Source organism: Bactrocera tryoni, chromosome 4 (genome assembly GCF_016617805.1).
Source record: "Bactrocera tryoni isolate S06 chromosome 4, CSIRO_BtryS06_freeze2, whole genome shotgun sequence".
Lineage (NCBI taxonomy): Eukaryota > Metazoa > Arthropoda > Insecta > Diptera > Tephritidae > Bactrocera > Bactrocera tryoni.
Window position 1 is genome coordinate 75518762 of NC_052502.1, and position 13734 is coordinate 75532495.

General features: G+C 39.0%; 1 protein-coding gene across 1 annotated transcript; it reads left to right on the plus strand.

The window, feature by feature from the left end:
* Positions 1 to 9976: 9976 nt before the first annotated feature.
* On the plus strand, positions 9977 to 12880 carry LOC120773585 (cytochrome P450 4d1). Its single transcript, XM_040102573.1, has 4 exons — positions 9977 to 10538; positions 11527 to 11596; positions 11741 to 12333; positions 12404 to 12880. Exons 1-4 carry the CDS (start codon positions 9977 to 9979, stop codon positions 12751 to 12753), a joined length of 1575 nt encoding a protein of 524 aa, XP_039958507.1. The 3' UTR covers positions 12754 to 12880.
* The last annotated feature ends 854 nt before the right edge of the window (positions 12881 to 13734 follow it).

A 13734-nucleotide genomic window follows, 5' to 3' on the forward strand; every position in this document is an offset into this window, starting at 1 on the left:
AAATAAGTAGTAGAATGTATAAAAGAGGTATATTTTACGTTCAACACTGTTTTCATCTTTCGATTAAATTCGATTTTTTTAACAATTAAAATTATTTTCTTAAAATTTCGCGAATCATTTTCGTTATACATAAACTCAAATTACAACATTCGGCTGCTGAAGATTCGCTCAAAAAATAATGATCAAATTTAGTTATGCAAAAGCGAAAAATGTGAAAATTCGACAACAACAAAAACATAAAATTTGCATACTAATTCAATTAGTATGCATACATACATATGTATGTATAGTATGTACGTATATACATACTTATGTATATTACTGCCAATTTGTGTTATATAAGCAACATACTTAGATACATTATATTTACTTTTTGGCAGCAGTTAAGCCACAACAAAGGGCTGTCGGTCATTTCACGGCTTCCGCTCGGATGATTTTCGCTATGCTACATTTAGACACGAACCAATTTTTCTTATTTTTCGAGCTACAAACATATGTATATATAGAAGAAAGTATATACTATATTATATATGTACATACCTACATATATATATACTTATGTATATACATATGTATATAATGTATCAAATTTGCACATTAATCATTTTGAATGAGTGTTGTAATAACGGTGCAAATTTCAATGACAAAGCACACGCTTTCTTTATTTGTACATACCATATACTTATATTACACATAAATATTTTTCTAATTTCTGCATGTCTTTAACACTCCAATTATTGCTGCATTGACGCATGCAAGTAGAGCAATGCGAGCGCTTTCCTGCCATTAAACGCGTACGAGTATGACAGCGGCATTTGCCGTTGCCTGTCGCGCTGATTCTTGATTGCTCAGAATGCAACAGAAACTGCGTCGTTTGGGAAATTTTAATTCTTTCCGAATTCACCGCTTATTTAAGTACTATAATAATAATAATAATTTTAATGAATGATTTTTCAATAAGCAGCAGCAATGTTTTCATTTCATTCATTTCGAAAATCACAGCTGCGTTGATAGTTGATTTACCCAGAGATAATTTGCGTCATGCCCGAGACATTAAGAGTAAACTCTTAGAAGGAAATATTTTTAAATATATACATATTATACATTTGTTTATACACACGCATACGTGCAAAATGACAGCCATACCTAGACGGCATTTAATTATAAAAATAGCTATGTAAATGAAATATATGTACGCTAGCATTAGGGTGGTCATATTTTGCAGCAGAAAGTTTAGAATATTAAAATATTTTTATTCGAACTGAAATTGAGACCAAATTTGGTGTTTAATATGTATCTATATTTCACAAGTTATTCGAAAAAAAAATTTACTGAACTTAAATTTACAAATAAAGATAAGAAGATAAAGTGACAGACGTTCACGATCTGAACTTGGCAGACCGCCGATTGAAGATGCGCGAAATAGTTAAGGCAGTAGACATCTTAGAAGACCACTTGAAATTGGCATGAGTATGCTGTCCGCGCGAGTTTTTTCACTCTGGACAGCAAACGTAGCTGTGATACCACTTCACAACGTCGCAGGACTCTATACTTTTCGAAATAGTTTCTGTATCATGTCGTGACCATCGAAAAAAATGGTTCCACTGGGAAATTTTAAAGATTAAGCAACAGTCGAAAGAGTAGGCTTCAACCGACGAACCTGTTTCGAGGAAATTGAAGATTGTCCTGTCAACCGTTTTCTAGGACCTTCAGGTTGTGATCTACATCAATTATCTACAAATTTTATTTTTGTATTTTTCGGGATTCAAATTTGATTCTGAGCGGCTGATATGAAATAATTTACAATTTTTTTTAATGTATCATTTACGTGCTAGTGATACGTGGAATTTGAGGGTGACCCTATCTTATTTCGCACAGTGCTTTTTGTTAGCAATTTTGTCATTTTTTCGAGGTTTTTACATTTTCCCGATTTTCCTGATTTGTGGTTTGCATCTTTCTCATGAATGCTATGACTAATAACTATTTTTGTAAGTAATTTTGAGTTCTCTTGTTGACAACGGCCGCGTCGGATCACTGAACTTTAACCATTAAGTCTATCCTTTAAACTTTAGGTATGTTGAAAAATGTTGAAGTTTGTCAATATTGCGGAAATAACCTTGTTATGGTTTTTGGGCTTTTCTTATTCTTGTCCTCTTTCGAATCATTTATCAATTATTTAGCCACTTCCATATATACCGTAATTATATTTTATATGTTACATTATAACTGTTCGCTCATAATTTAACTGAGTTTTCACAACACTTTATCTTAAAAAAACACCGGAAATAAAAAAAATTATGTTTGATTAATGATCTTTCGCCGTAAAATGAATGAATTTTCACAGTTTTCACTGACCAAAGTGCCCCTGTAGTGGTAGCGCTTGCCGTCACCAATTGCCATGTTTTTTTATTGTTTGTTTATTTTATTTTTTGTTTATCTTGTTTTTATTTTTTCGCTTCCTGTCGTTGTCAATCACTTAGCACCAAGCATCATAATCGATTCGAAGATTCTTGCTGATTGTGTTGGTAGGCGCGCATGACGCAATTGAATGCGCCATTGTAGACGATTAACGCCAATCGGCCTGTGACGCCTTGTAACACGCGGCAACGGCAAAGGTATATGTTTATTTAAATTTCGGCAAGTAAATTTCAACTGTTCGATAAATGTAAACAATTAGTTGTGTGCTTAGTAATACGTCCATATTTGGTAAAATGGTTCCGAATAAGCTATTTTCGAGACCAGAGAGCAACTACATGTTTTCGCGTTACGGCCTGACCAAACGCCCTACCACATTTTCTTATACATATAATATACTAACAGGCCACATCATATGAGGCAACCATATTCTACGAGGCAACATCACTTCACTGTAAACTAGTCTGTCGAAACGACCTACTGCGCTTTCTTATATGCTGCCAGGCACTTCACTGTAAACTAATCTGCCCGGCGCGTCATCACTTCACTGTAAACTAGCCTGTCGAAACGGACTACTGCGCTTTCTTATATGCTGCCAGGCACTTCACTGTAAACTAACCTGCCCGGAGCGGCATCACTGCACTGTAAACTAGCCTGTCGAAACGGCCTACCGCGCTTTCTTATATGCTGACAGGCCGCATTATCACTTCACTGTAAACTAGCCTGTCGAAACGGCCTACTGCGCTTTCTTATATGCTGCCAGGCATTTCACTGTAAACTAGCCTGTCGAAACGGCCTACTGTGCTTTCTTATATGCTCACAGGCCGCATTATCACTTCACTGTAAACTAGCCTGTCGAAACGGGCTACCTTGCTTTCTTATATGCTGCCAGGCATTTCACTGTAAGCTAGCCTGTCGAAATGGCCTACTGCGCTTTCTTATATGCTGCCAGGCATTTCACTGTAAGCTAGCCTGTCGAAACGGGCTACCTTGCTTTCTTATATGCTGCCAGGCACTTCACTGTAAACTAACCTGCCAGGCCACATCATCACTTCACTGTAAACTAGCCTGTCGAAACGGCCTACTGCGCTTTCTTATATGCTGCCAGGCATTTCACTGTAAACTAGCCTGTCGAAACGGCCTACTGCGCTTTCTTATATGCTGCCAGGCATTTCACTGTAAACTAACCTGCCAGGCCACATCATCACTTCACTGTAAACTAGCCTGTCGAAACGGCCTACTGCGCTTTCTTATATGCTGCCTGGCACATCACTGTAAACTAACCTACCAGACCACATCATCACTTCACTGTAAACTAGCCTGCCGAAACGGCCTACCATGCTTTCTTATATGCTGCCAGGCATTTCACTGTAAACTAGCCTGTCGAAATGGCCTACTGTGCTTTCTTATATGCTGCCAGGCATTTCACTGTAAGCTAGCCTGTCGAAACGGCCTACCTTGCTTTCTTATATGCTGCCAGGCACTTCACTGTAAACTAACCTGCCAGGCCACATCATCACTTCACTGTAAACTAGCCTGTCGAAACGGCCTACTGCGCTTTCTTATATGCTGCCAGGCCGCATTATCACTTCACTGTAAACTAGCCTGTCGAAACGGCCTACTGTGCTTTCTTATATGCTGCCAGGCCGCATTATCACTTCACTGTAAATTAGAATGTCGAAACGGGCTACCTTGCTTTCTTATATGCTGCCAGGCACTTCACTGTAAACTAAGCTGCCCGGAACGTCATCACTTCACTGTAAACTAGCCTGTCGAAATGGCCTACTGCGCTTTCTTATATGCTGCCAGGCATTTCACTGTAAGCTAGCCTGTCGAAATGGCCTACTGCGCTTTCTTATATGCTGCCAGGCATTTCAGTGTAAACTAACCTGCCAGGCCGCATCATCACTTCACTGTAAACTAGCCTGTCGAAACGGCCTACTGTGCTTTCTTATATGCTCACAGGCCGCATTATCACTTCACTGTAAACTAGCCTGTCGAAACGGGCTACCTTGCTTTCTTATATGCTGCCAGGCACTTCACTGTAAACTAACCTGCCAGGCCACATCATCACTTCACTGTAAGCTAGCCTGTCGAAACGGCCTACTGCGCTTTCTTATATGCTGCCAGGCATTTCACTGTAAGCTAGCCTGTCGAAATGGCCTACTGCGCTTTCTTATATGCTCACAGGCCGCATTATCACTTCACTGTAAACTAGCCTGTCGAAACGGCCTACTGTGCTTTCTTATATGCTGCCAGGCCGCATTATCACTTCACTGTAAATTAGAATGTCGAAACGGGCTACCTTGCTTTCTTATATGCTGCCAGGCACTTCACTGTAAACTAACCTGCCAGGCCACATCATCACTTCACTGTAAACTAGCCTGTCGAAACGGCCTACTGCGCTTTCTTATATGCTGCCAGGCATTTCACTGTAAGCTAGCCTGTCGAAATGGCCTACTGCGCTTTCTTATATGCTGCCAGGCATTTCACTGTAAGCTAGCCTGTCGAAATGGCCTACTGTGCTTTCTTATATGCTCACAGGCCGCATTATCACTTCACTGTAAACTAGCCTGTCGAAACGGGCTACCTTGCTTTCTTATATGCTGCCAGGCATTTCACTGTAAACTAACCTGCCAGGCGGCATCATCACTTCACTGTAAACTAGCCTGTCGAAACGGCCTACTGTGCTTTCTTATATGCTCCCAGGCCGCATTATCACTTCACTGTAAACTAGCCTGTCGAAACGGCCTACTGTGCTTTCTTATATGCTTCCAAGCCGCATTATCACTTCACTGTAAACTAGTCTGTCGAAACGACCTACTGCGCTTTCTTATATGCTGCCAGGCACTTCACTGTAAACTAACCTGCCCGGAGCGTCATCACTTCACTGTAAACTAGCCTGTCGAAACAGCCTACTGCGCTTTCTTATATGCTGCCAGGCATTTCACTGTAAGCTAGCCTGTCGAAATGGCCTACTGCGCTTTCTTATATGCTGCCAGGCCACATTATCACTTCACTCTGTAAACTAGCCTGTCGAAACGGCCTACTGCGCTTTCTTATATGCTGCCAGGCATTTCATTCACTGGCCTACTCATCACTTCACTGTAAACTAGCCTGTCGAAATGGCCTACTGCGCTTTCTTATATGCTGCCAGGCATTTCACTGTAAACTAACCTGCCAGGCCACATCATCACTTCACTGTAAACTAGCCTGTCGAAACGGCCTACTGCGCTTTCTTATATGCTGCCAGGCATTTCACTGTAAGCTAGCCTGTCGAAATGGCCTACTGCGCTTTCTTATATGCTGTCAGGCATTTCACTGTAAGCTAGCCTGTCGAAATGGCCTACTGTGCTTTCTTATATGCTCACAGGTCGCATTATCACTTCACTGTAAACTAGCCTGTCGAAACGGGCTACCTTGCTTTCTTATATGCTGCCAGGCCGCACTGTAAACTAACCTGCCAGGCCGCATCATCACTTCACTGTAAACTAGCCTGTCGAAACGGCCTACTGTGCTTTCTTATATGCTGCCAGGCCGCATTATCACTTCACTGTAAATTAGAATGTCGAAACGGGCTACCTTGCTTTCTTATATGCTGCCAGGCATTTCACTGTAAACTAACCTGCCAGGCCACATCATCACTTCACTGTAAACTAGCCTGTCGAAACGGCCTACTGCGCTTTCTTATATGCTGCCAGGCATTTCACTGTAAACTAGCCTGTCGAAATGGCCTACTGCGCTTTCTTATATGCTGCCAGGCATTTCACTGTAAGCTAGCCTGTCGAAATGGCCTACTGCGCTTTCTTATATGCTGCCAGGCATTTCACTGTAAGCTAGCCTGTCGAAACTAGCCTGTCGAAACGGCCTACTGTGCTTTCTTATATGCTCCCAGGCCGCATTATCACTTCACTGTAAACTAGCCTGTCGAAACGGCCTACCGGGCTTTCTTATATACTGTCAGGCCGCATCATCACTTCACTGTAAGCTAGCCTGCCGAAATGGCCTACTGCGCTTTCTTATATGCTGCCAGGCATTTCACTGTAAGCTAGCCTGTCGAAATGGTCTACTGCGCTTTCTTATATGCTGCCAGGCATTTCACTGTAAACTAGCCTGTCGAAACGGCCTACTGCGCTTTCTTATATGCTGCCAGGCATTTCACTGTAAACTAGCCTGTCGGAATGGCCTACCGCGCTTTCTTATATGCTGCCAGGCATTTCACTGTAAACTAACCTGCCAGGCCACATCATCACTTCACTGTAAACTAGCCTGTCGAAACGGCCTACTGCGCTTTCTTATATGCTGCCAGGCATTTCACTGTAAGCTAGCCTGTCGAAATGGCCTACTGTGCTTTCTTATATGCTGCCAGGCATTTCAGTGTAAACTAACCTGCCAGGCCGCATCATCACTTCACTGTAAACTAGCCTGCCGAAACGGCCTACCTTGCTTTCTCATATATTGTCAGGCCAGCCGGGAAAGCTAACAGCTTGAAAAGTCACGGGCACATCTGTAAAAGTATGTACATACATACAAGTAGAATTCACGCATTCTCCGTCGCATTGGTCACCACCACTTCTGGCAGTGCTTAGTAATTACTCGAAAAAAATTATTCGCCCACACAAATTATCCCTGTTGCCATACTTTCATACGAGTTAATTTGAGTTATACATACTAAATATGTACAATTATTCAAACATACTCACCCACATAAAACGTACTAAATTTTTACAATAAGCAAAAATACTAGAACGATTAATATAATATGCAATGGAATTTGCCGAATTTATGGTCATTAGCCTATATCTTACGTGCCTGTACTTGACCACATGTGCATGAAAAACAAATAAACATACATATCTACTTATATGAGTTATTTAGCTGTAGAGGAGATCAAGAACATTTCGAAAACAACATGAAGTGGGCGTCCTTGACAGAGAGGAAGCGGCGGGCCGGATCTTTGTGAAAGCAAAAATGAAAACAAGAACGAATTTATTCACTCTGCTTTTGGATCTCGGATGATCTTCTTGTATGTGTTAATGTCGATGACTCATCGCCATGGTATGCCAACTGACGTTTATTTTTCCCCGTTATGTTTTCTTGCCGCATGACGTTAACATTAAACGTTGTTGGTATTGGTCTTGACCGGGCATTGGCGCGTTCGCAAATTTTACGCGTATACAAATAATAAATCAACTGAAATAGTAGTTGTACATTCCACACATGTAAACATATTCACCAATACATACAAAGCAATGTTTGTTTACGCATCCAGCCAGGTGTGCGGCACTTGTTTGCTTTACGTCACATTTAAATACAAAGTTTAATGACGAGCAAATGCAATGCTGCTAAAGCTATTATTAGATTATTGCTGGCTAGTTCGCGTTATTTTTGGAGCTTTGGTCTATTTTGGTGCAAATCATTTTTATTATTATTTGTTTATTTTATTTTTCCAATGGTTTTGCATATTTTTGCACGCCCTCGTGTAAGCGGCGTAAAAATGGAAATCATTGAAATTTTGTTTTCTCTTCGCGAATGGCGTCAGATAGTCGAGCATATTACGAACACACATACTATACATTCACATAATTACCTTAACATAGGCATATACATACATACATATGTATATGTATGTATTTACATTTATTGGAATATGTGGAAAATTTTTCGCGAAAAACAAATGCTACAAAATTTCCATCAATGACATTGTGCTTGTAGATTGTAGATAGATTGTTTATATTTGTGTTTGTATATACATACATACAAACGTACATTTACTATGGCTAGACATACTATGATTTTATAAATCGTATCATTTCATTTAAAGCAATCGTGCGTAACATTTGGGCATTCCTTTATGCTGACGCAGAATTCATAGATATAATAATGTACTTATGTGAGTTAATGCTTTTTAATTTAACAAAATATATTTTCTCAATACAATACAGCGCAATATTTTCGAAATATTGCTTAATATACTCACAGATTTCCAATCGTATATAAAAAATTTATTGGGTAGTCAAAAAAGTCTTTTCGTATTTCTAATCAAACTTCAACCAATTTTTTTATATTTATACTAATAAATAAATAAACAAATTATAAATATTATTTTGGTCGACTTCTTTTTGGCATTTTTCCGCCTGAGACATTATTCCATCAGTGTAAAGAATCTTGATTATTTTAATTACAATCACAAGAACCTCTAAATTGCAGTAAAAGGGATTGTCGAAAACGATCAACATTAAAATGTTATTCGACATGAAAAAAGTTCTCATTTCATCTAAGTCATTCTGAGGTTTTTATAGAACGAAGAAATGTTTTGTAGGACACATAATTTGTCGTTGATATAAATATATGTACAAAGAAACGGCCTTTACAACTTTTTTCGTGACCATGTATGTAAGTGGTCGATAATTTGCAGGGTGTGTAAACTTTTTGTATTTTTTAATTTGCCTTTCTCCGATTAATTTCCCCCCTAGAAATTGGCATACACTCACTCATTTATTTTGCAAGTACCCTCTTCAGAAAATACAAAAATAAACTTCTAATTTTTTATTTTGGTCTATAGTTTTGTTATTGCTTTGGTTTAAAATTCTAATCAATGACAATTTACGATTTTATATAGCTTATCTTTATAAGTACCTCCATCGAATTTTTTAAAAAGTATTAAAGCCGAAATGTTAAAGATTACATAGACATACATAAGTGTATGTTCATAAATCCATAATTATTCCTCAACAATTTGTATTGTTGGTGTTAATCAGCTGGACTTTGACGTACAAACTGTCTACCACGATTCTTGAGCTTACAAAAAATAAAGTCGCTTATCGCGTATGCACACATGTATAACTAAATTTTCGGTAAATATTTCCTAGGTTGTGGATTTGATACACAGTGGGATTTTTAGGGCTTAGCGCAGATAGTCTCAAACTTCGGGGAAGTCCTTAAAAAGTACGCAGTGATCTTGAATTTCTATCTGAGACTTCCGCTATTAAACAAATTTTAAATAAAAAAAAAATACCTCAAATTGCCTATAACCCTACCTTTCGTGTATAAAAGGCTTGGCCTACAAAAATAAGCCAATCTAACCCATTTAGAGTTTAGTTTTTAGAGAGTACGAACTTGAAAGTTCTGTCTGTTGTCTGAATATTCTGAATATCAGCACTTTTATCTTAATGTGAAAGGTGGAGGGTCAGCCTGTGGTCGCAACTCTTCCGCATTCCATTTTTTTAGTTCTTCTTGAAGAGAACTGCAAGCTGCTAGCGGCTCCATAGTCTTAGAATCACTACAGTGTGAGGGACTAGTTTACATTAGTTCACTTTCAGATGTGCTTTAGTTTATATACATATTTGAGCCGAGCTCGATTGCGATAGGTTTGTTGCTGGGTATACTCAAAAAAGCCTGTCCACGTGTATATTGGTACAATTAATGTAAATCCACTGATAAGCTCACAGTATAAAGTTTATCAAGCAATTTCGGTAGCCACTGTTAAATTCAATCGACTGATAAGATTTCCCCCGTTGGGACCTCTGGAACCGCCGGGCAAGAATTCAGTCTTTCAAAAATGTTCCTCACACTCGGTTTGGTCGCGATCGCGACGGTTCTTACCGCCGCAGCGCTGATATACAAATTGAAATTTAAACATTTGATCGATGTGACGCGCGATATACCCTCAGCGCCGACATTGCCCATTATAGGACATGCACATTACTTCGTTAATAAGCCACCACATGTGCAAATCCAAAAACTGAATGAATTAATTGAAATCTATGGTAATACTATGAAAGTGTGGCTGGGTACCGAATTGAATGTAATAATGGGCGATGTACGGGATGTGGAGGCGGTTTTGGGTTCGATGGCATTTATTGAGAAAGCGGGTGAATATAAAAGGCTGGAACCATGGCTAAAAGAGGGACTGCTCGTCAGCGGTGGGCGCAAATGGCATAAACGGCGTAAGGCCATAACTCCGGCCTTTCATTTCAAAATCTTAGATCAATTTATCGAAGTTTTTGAGCGGGAATCACGCACTTTGGTCGCCAATTTAGAGCGCGAGTGTCGCTTGCAGAGCAATAGTGGTTTCAATTTATACGACTGGATAAATCTCTGCACGCTGGATACGATTTGTGGTAAAGTGTTGTGTGTTTATTTTCTGTGTACTAAAAGAAGAGGTATTCTCAAGACAATCAACGGGGTTTCCACTTAGCAATGGCGTTAGCTTCAGAAATGTTGGAATAAACATAATGAAGACTGTGACGCCTGAAAGGCTAGTAGCGCCGATAAGTGTTTTATTTCAAAAATTTCAAAACCAAAACATTAACTCAAACGAAAAATAATTATTTAGAACTTTTAAAAACAGAACTATTGTTTTTTTTTTTTATAAATAACAATTGCCCTGCCACTTAACCCCGTTTATAAAAAAAAACAGACAGTGACGTTAAATTAATTTGTTTATGATTTTGTATACAAAAACTATTATTTTAACGTAGTGCTCGACCTTGAATTCTTATCAAGCAAATAAAAATTTGAACGTACATAGGCGTAATAAAATAGTGTAAAATATCAGATTCTTTACCAAGACATGAGACGAAACAAATCTGAAAAATTTAATAAATCACACATATATACTTATATATACATATGTATGTACTTGTATGTTCCAGTGTTTTTGAAACTGTGATAACGCTCTGCATTCTTAAATCGATTTTGTCTCACATCGGCCAATGACATCGACTCGTGTCTCGTTTTCCTGTAACAGAAATTTATTGAAAAACATGTAAATATTTTAATAACGAATTCGGTTTCTGTAATCTGTTTAGAGTTTAAAACATACAGGGTTTGTCCCGAAAGTAATAGGACTGAGTCGATTTAAAAAAATTTATTGAACCAACCGTTACCTTCTGCGTCGATGCAGCGCTGCCAGCGCGATTTCCAAGGTTAACTTTTTTGGCCATTGCTTGTACTGCTTCTGTTGAAATGCCTTTTTTTAAACCATTTTTAAATTCCTGAGGCATGATGTTGCTGCTCCGTGTGATCCTTGCCTTTAGTATTATTTTAAGATTATTTTTAAATTTTCAGTGTTTTATTTTTTTCTTTTTATTTCTTTTTCTTTTCCAGAAACTGCCATGGGTGTATCTGTGCATGCGCAAACCAATGCTGATTCAGAATACGTGCAAGCCGTTAGAACGTAAGTTTTGAACATTTGTCTTAGCAAACACAAAATTTTGGGTTTTTTGTTTTGAAAACACAAATTAGTTTCTAAAATTCGAAATTCTTTTTTCGAATTATAAAACACTAAATTTTTGTATAAACAAACCTCCCACACGCACAGCATCTCTACCGTGATACACAAACGCATGTTCGACATTATCTATCGGTTCGATTTGACTTATCGATTCACCAAATTGGCACGTGAAGAGAAGCGTGCCTTGTCTGTTCTACACGGCTTTACCGAGCGTATTATCATGCAGCGGCGCAGAGAGTTGCTACGCGCACAAGAAAACCCGCTTAATGCTGCCGCCGACAAAAACCCCATGAACGGTTATAGCGCAACGGACAATGACGCCGATGTGGGCGCCAAACGCAAACAAGCCTTTCTCGACATCCTATTGCACGCGGAGATCGACGGCAAGCCGCTGAGTAACTTGGATATACGCGAAGAGGTGGACACATTCATGTTCGAGGGACACGACACCACCTCAGCAGCGATCACTTTCTTCTTCTACAACATTGCCACCTATCCGGAGTGTCAACGAAAGTGCTACGCGGAGATTGTCGATATTTTTGGCAAGGACACAAGCAAGCCGGTGACTTATGAAGCGTTAAATAACTTAACCTATGTGGAATTGTGCATTAAGGAGACGCTACGCCTGTTTCCCTCGGTGCCGCTGTTGGGTCGGAAAGTAACGCAGGAATGTGAAATAAGTGCGTAGATTCTTTGTTTGGGTGCGTTGCGTATTGCTAATATTTTTTTCGTTTCCCACTCTTTTGGAAGATGGCAAAGTTTTGCCTGCTGGCACAAATATCGGTATCTCGCCGCTATATTTGGGACGTCAGGAAAGTATTTTCCCCGATGCGAACATCTTTAAGCCGGAACGATTCGATATTTCAAATGATGCGAAGAAAGTGAATCCCTATGCGTATATTCCGTTTTCAGCTGGCCCGCGTAACTGTATCGGTCAACGTTTCGCCATGTTGGAGGTAAAGAGTATCGTGACAAATGTGCTGCGTCATTTTGAGATCGAGTTTGTGAGTGATGGCACGGAAGGACCGATACTTATAGCTGAGCTGATACTGCGTACCAAAGATCCTTTGATGTTCCGTTTGAAACCGAGGATTTACTAAAAAAAATCAAGTTGGCTAAACATTAGCAGTTCAACGGAAAGTGTTAAAGGATTGATATGCAACACACATCTAAAGTTATTAATAATTATACTCATCTATTTAATGATAAACCTTCATTATAAAATTATGTTTATATGTTTCACCTTTCTTTCAAATCGTATGTAGCGCTTAAGTACTGCTGGCCTTCTTTTCCTCTAATAATAGTTCTTCCTCGTCGTTAGTTTATTTTCTGTTAGAACTATTATTGCTTTAAGCTAGCTGGTTTCTGAATTTGCTGTCAAAGTCTTCAAAAAAATGTTTATGGGGTTGACTAATTTTTTTTTCGAGCTTTCCGAACTTAATACCGTTAAATAGAAGTCATGCCAGGAACACACTCGCAGGTCATGATTGATTCTCTTCCTTATTTTGCTAACATGTTCTTGGGTTCCGATGGTCTTCCAGTTCCCAATTATTTGACTTACAGTTTTTCTTTCAGTCTAGATCACTCAATCCACCAGTTCTTTTCATCGAGCTTCAGTATGGTATTTGTTGACTCTTTTCGATATGGCTATGCAGGAAGTCATATCTAAACATTTATTCTTCTATTCACTTTTATTCGAACTCTGTTCTTCTTTTGAACCTTTACCAAACAATTTTTTGTTGTTCCTTCCACAATTTTCTGCATTTTTCGATTCCTTGCCTGAAAAGACCGATGAAAGGCAGCATGCTTTTGGCTTTGCAAATGCGGCTATTCGGCCAGACAGTATAAATTATCTTCGTAAGATCCTTCCTATACACTCGGAGATGACGTTACTTTCTCCTTTATTTAAGAACTTGCCTAATTTACATACAGTTTTGCTATCTGGCGCAGAAGTTTTTAGCATCATTTCATGGTTCTTGTGAATTGCAAATTTCGGGTTTCCCCATCTTGACATGTACGATTGCTATAATGCGTAAAATCTTTCTACTTACAAGCAAGCTAATAAATTCTTCCCATTTAAA

Excerpts from the sequence above, each read along its gene's own strand:
- LOC120773585 (XM_040102573.1), top strand. The coding sequence starts at position 9,977 with ATGTTCCTCACACTCGGTTTGGTCGCGATCGCGACGGTTCTTACCGCC. Across the intron at positions 11,597-11,740 it reads TACGTGCAAGCCGTTAGAAC|CATCTCTACCGTGATACACA; the intron begins GTAAGTTTTGAA and ends CCACACGCACAG. Across the intron at positions 12,334-12,403 it reads AACGCAGGAATGTGAAATAA|ATGGCAAAGTTTTGCCTGCT; the intron begins GTGCGTAGATTC and ends CTCTTTTGGAAG.